Raw genomic sequence first — 2,484 nt, 5'->3', positions numbered from 1 at the left:
GAGACAGACTCTTGAGAGTCCCTTGGACTGCAAGGAGATCCAACCAGTCCATTCTGAAGGAGATCAGCCCTGGGATTTCTTTGGAAGGAATGATGCTAAAGCTGAAACTCCAGTACTTTGGCCACCTCATGCAAAGAGTTGACTCATTGGAAAAGACTCTGATGCTGGGAGGGATTGGGGACAAGAAGAGAAGGGGATGACAGAGGATGAGATGGCTGGATGGCATCACTGACTCAATGGACATGAGTCTCAGTGAACTCCAGGAGTTGGTGATGCACAGGGAGGCCTGGCGTGCTGCGATTCACGGGGTTGCAAAGAGTCGGACACAACTGAGCGACTGATCTGATCTGATCTGATCTGATGTATTAATGAAAACTAAGAGAAACATAGAACATATTTTGTGTGCATTGTGATCATACATATTCACAAGTTTGTAAATTTACGGATAAATTAAGGTTGACAATAAAACATAACAGTGCAGCACTTATAAATAAATATGCAGTGTTAACCCACTCACAGATAGCTAGGGACAACAGTTCTAATGGCTCCAATCAAACCAGAGTAGTTTTCATGTTAAATGTAGTATTAGGGTATTAAGAAACTAGTTACTTCAAAAGTTATTTTATGGGTGGCTTCCTTGAACATGTTTTTTCTTTTTAAAAGCTTGTTATTTTCTCCCAGTTAAGGAAGTGATCCTGGAGAAGCTGGTATTTCCTTGGTTCTAAACTATACCAGTGCTAAAGCAAAACAAACCCCAACCTCATTAATTCTATTTTTGGTCTAGTTTCCAAGGCAGTTTTCACAAAAACTATTCTCAGCCCACTGTTTTCAGCTTTGTAACATCAACCTTCAGTAGCCAGAAACTGTTACACTTTGTGTAATCCCTTGACACACAAGTTCTATCATAGATTACTTTATTCCACCTGCCTCTCAAGGGTAAAGGGGAAAAAAAGGCTCTGTCTTCCCATTGATTTTAAAGTTTCTTTCTTAAAATCACTGTTGTGAGATGTGTTCCCACCTAAGTTTTATAACCTTGGTTACCTCAAGTTCATCAGCATCAAATTTCTGGTGGAACCCTCCCCAAATTGGAACTGTGAGTCTCAGTTGTGTCCAACTCTTTGCCACCCTATGGACGCATGGAGCCTCTATCCATGGAATTCTCCAGGCAAGAATACTGGAGTCAGTGGCCATTCCCTTCTCCAGGGGATCTTCCCAACTCAGGGATTGAACCTGGATCCCCTGCATTGCAGGCAGATTCTTTACCATCTGAGCCACCAGGGAAACCCTTCTCAGCAACTGTACAAACAAGAAAAAAGGGAATCGGGAAGAGTTTCTAGTTCCAAGAGGCCACTGACCTGACCTTGAGCAATCTACTTCACTTCTGTAATACAAACTGCAGTACCTGCATTCAAAAAAGAATGCTTCCGGAACTAGCTTCCGTGCTTTGAGTTTCTAAGATAAAATGGAATTTAATAGAAGATTTTATGAAACAATCTTATTGTCCGGCCCAATTTCCTAAACGGTCAAGGATAAAAAAAAAATTGTAAAACTGGATTCCCCTCCTGCCCAAATTTCTACTTGCACCACTGTATTACCAAATAAGCTGAAGTCTGTCTCTCTCCAACTTTTTAAAAACCATACTAGCATTATATCTATTTATTCTTCAAGGTGAAGTAAAGGCAATCTGTAGAGATGGAAATTTTAAAAGTCCTTATGAATTCAATCAGGTCAGATGAAATCCACTGGTAGAAGTGCATTCTCTGCCGCGGACTCAAAAGAAGCTGGAGGGGCACAATGTGGTCAAGTGTAGGAGACTCTCAAACCTCTGAAATCTATGATTCTGAGAAAAGACAGAGGAAACAAAAGTCCTGATGGGGGAGCGCGAGAAGCCAAGCGTCAGAGTCCGATGACAGGTTAGAAGGGAAGGTGCGTGTCTTAAGTTTACTCCTAACTCTCCCGAGAAGAGGTGTGAGGCGCGGCTACTAGAGACGCTGCGAACTCTTAGGGTGGGAGGGACCATCCCGGTTCTAGCGTCGGCCCCAGACCCCGGGGAGGAGGGACTGGAATTGCAGAAAGTAAACTGGAGTCAAGTTGAATCCTGCAGCCATCCCGGGAGCGGCCGCGGTCACCCGGAGAAGCGCACCGTCGCTGGAGTCCGGCTCCCACTGAATTTAGCCGGGCCGGAGCGCGGCGCGGCCAGGAGCTTCACCTGACATTCCGCGGGACCCCATCCTCGCTCCCTCCCTCCCAGGTGTCCCGGCCCCATCGGGACGCAGCCCGGGACGCGGGGGCTGCGCCTCTCGGGCTCCACTTACTTTGTCACTGGTGCTCTCGGTTTCGTGGTCGCCGCCGGCCGCCTCTCCCTCGCGGGGTGGCGACGCCGCCTCTCCCCCGGGCCGGGCCGCCGCCTCCCCGGTGCCTGAGTTCCCACATCTCCGGCTCCCGCGCAGCCGGGCCGGTCTCCTCCAGCGCCCCCGAAATCCG

General features: G+C 47.7%; 1 protein-coding gene across 1 annotated transcript in view; it reads right to left on the bottom strand.

Annotated features, from left to right (window-relative positions):
* The window catches only part of CDS1 (CDP-diacylglycerol synthase (phosphatidate cytidylyltransferase) 1), a 76,981-nt gene extending 74,503 nt beyond the window's left edge, over window positions 1–2,478 (bottom strand). The window contains 2 exon segments of the mRNA XM_010845963.1: window positions 2,316–2,408; window positions 2,410–2,478. Of these exon segments, the coding sequence (XP_010844265.1) occupies window positions 2,316–2,408; window positions 2,410–2,433 (117 nt within the window). The 5' untranslated portion in view covers window positions 2,434–2,478.
* Between the last annotated feature and the right edge of the window lie 6 nt (window positions 2,479–2,484).

The sequence above is a fragment of the Bison bison genome, unplaced genomic scaffold (assembly GCF_000754665.1).
Source record: "Bison bison bison isolate TAMUID 2011002044 unplaced genomic scaffold, Bison_UMD1.0 scf7180017864228, whole genome shotgun sequence".
Classification (NCBI taxonomy): domain Eukaryota; kingdom Metazoa; phylum Chordata; class Mammalia; order Artiodactyla; family Bovidae; genus Bison; species Bison bison.
Note: the sequence above shows the minus strand (reverse complement) of the source record. Positions and strands in the feature narration are given on the sequence as shown.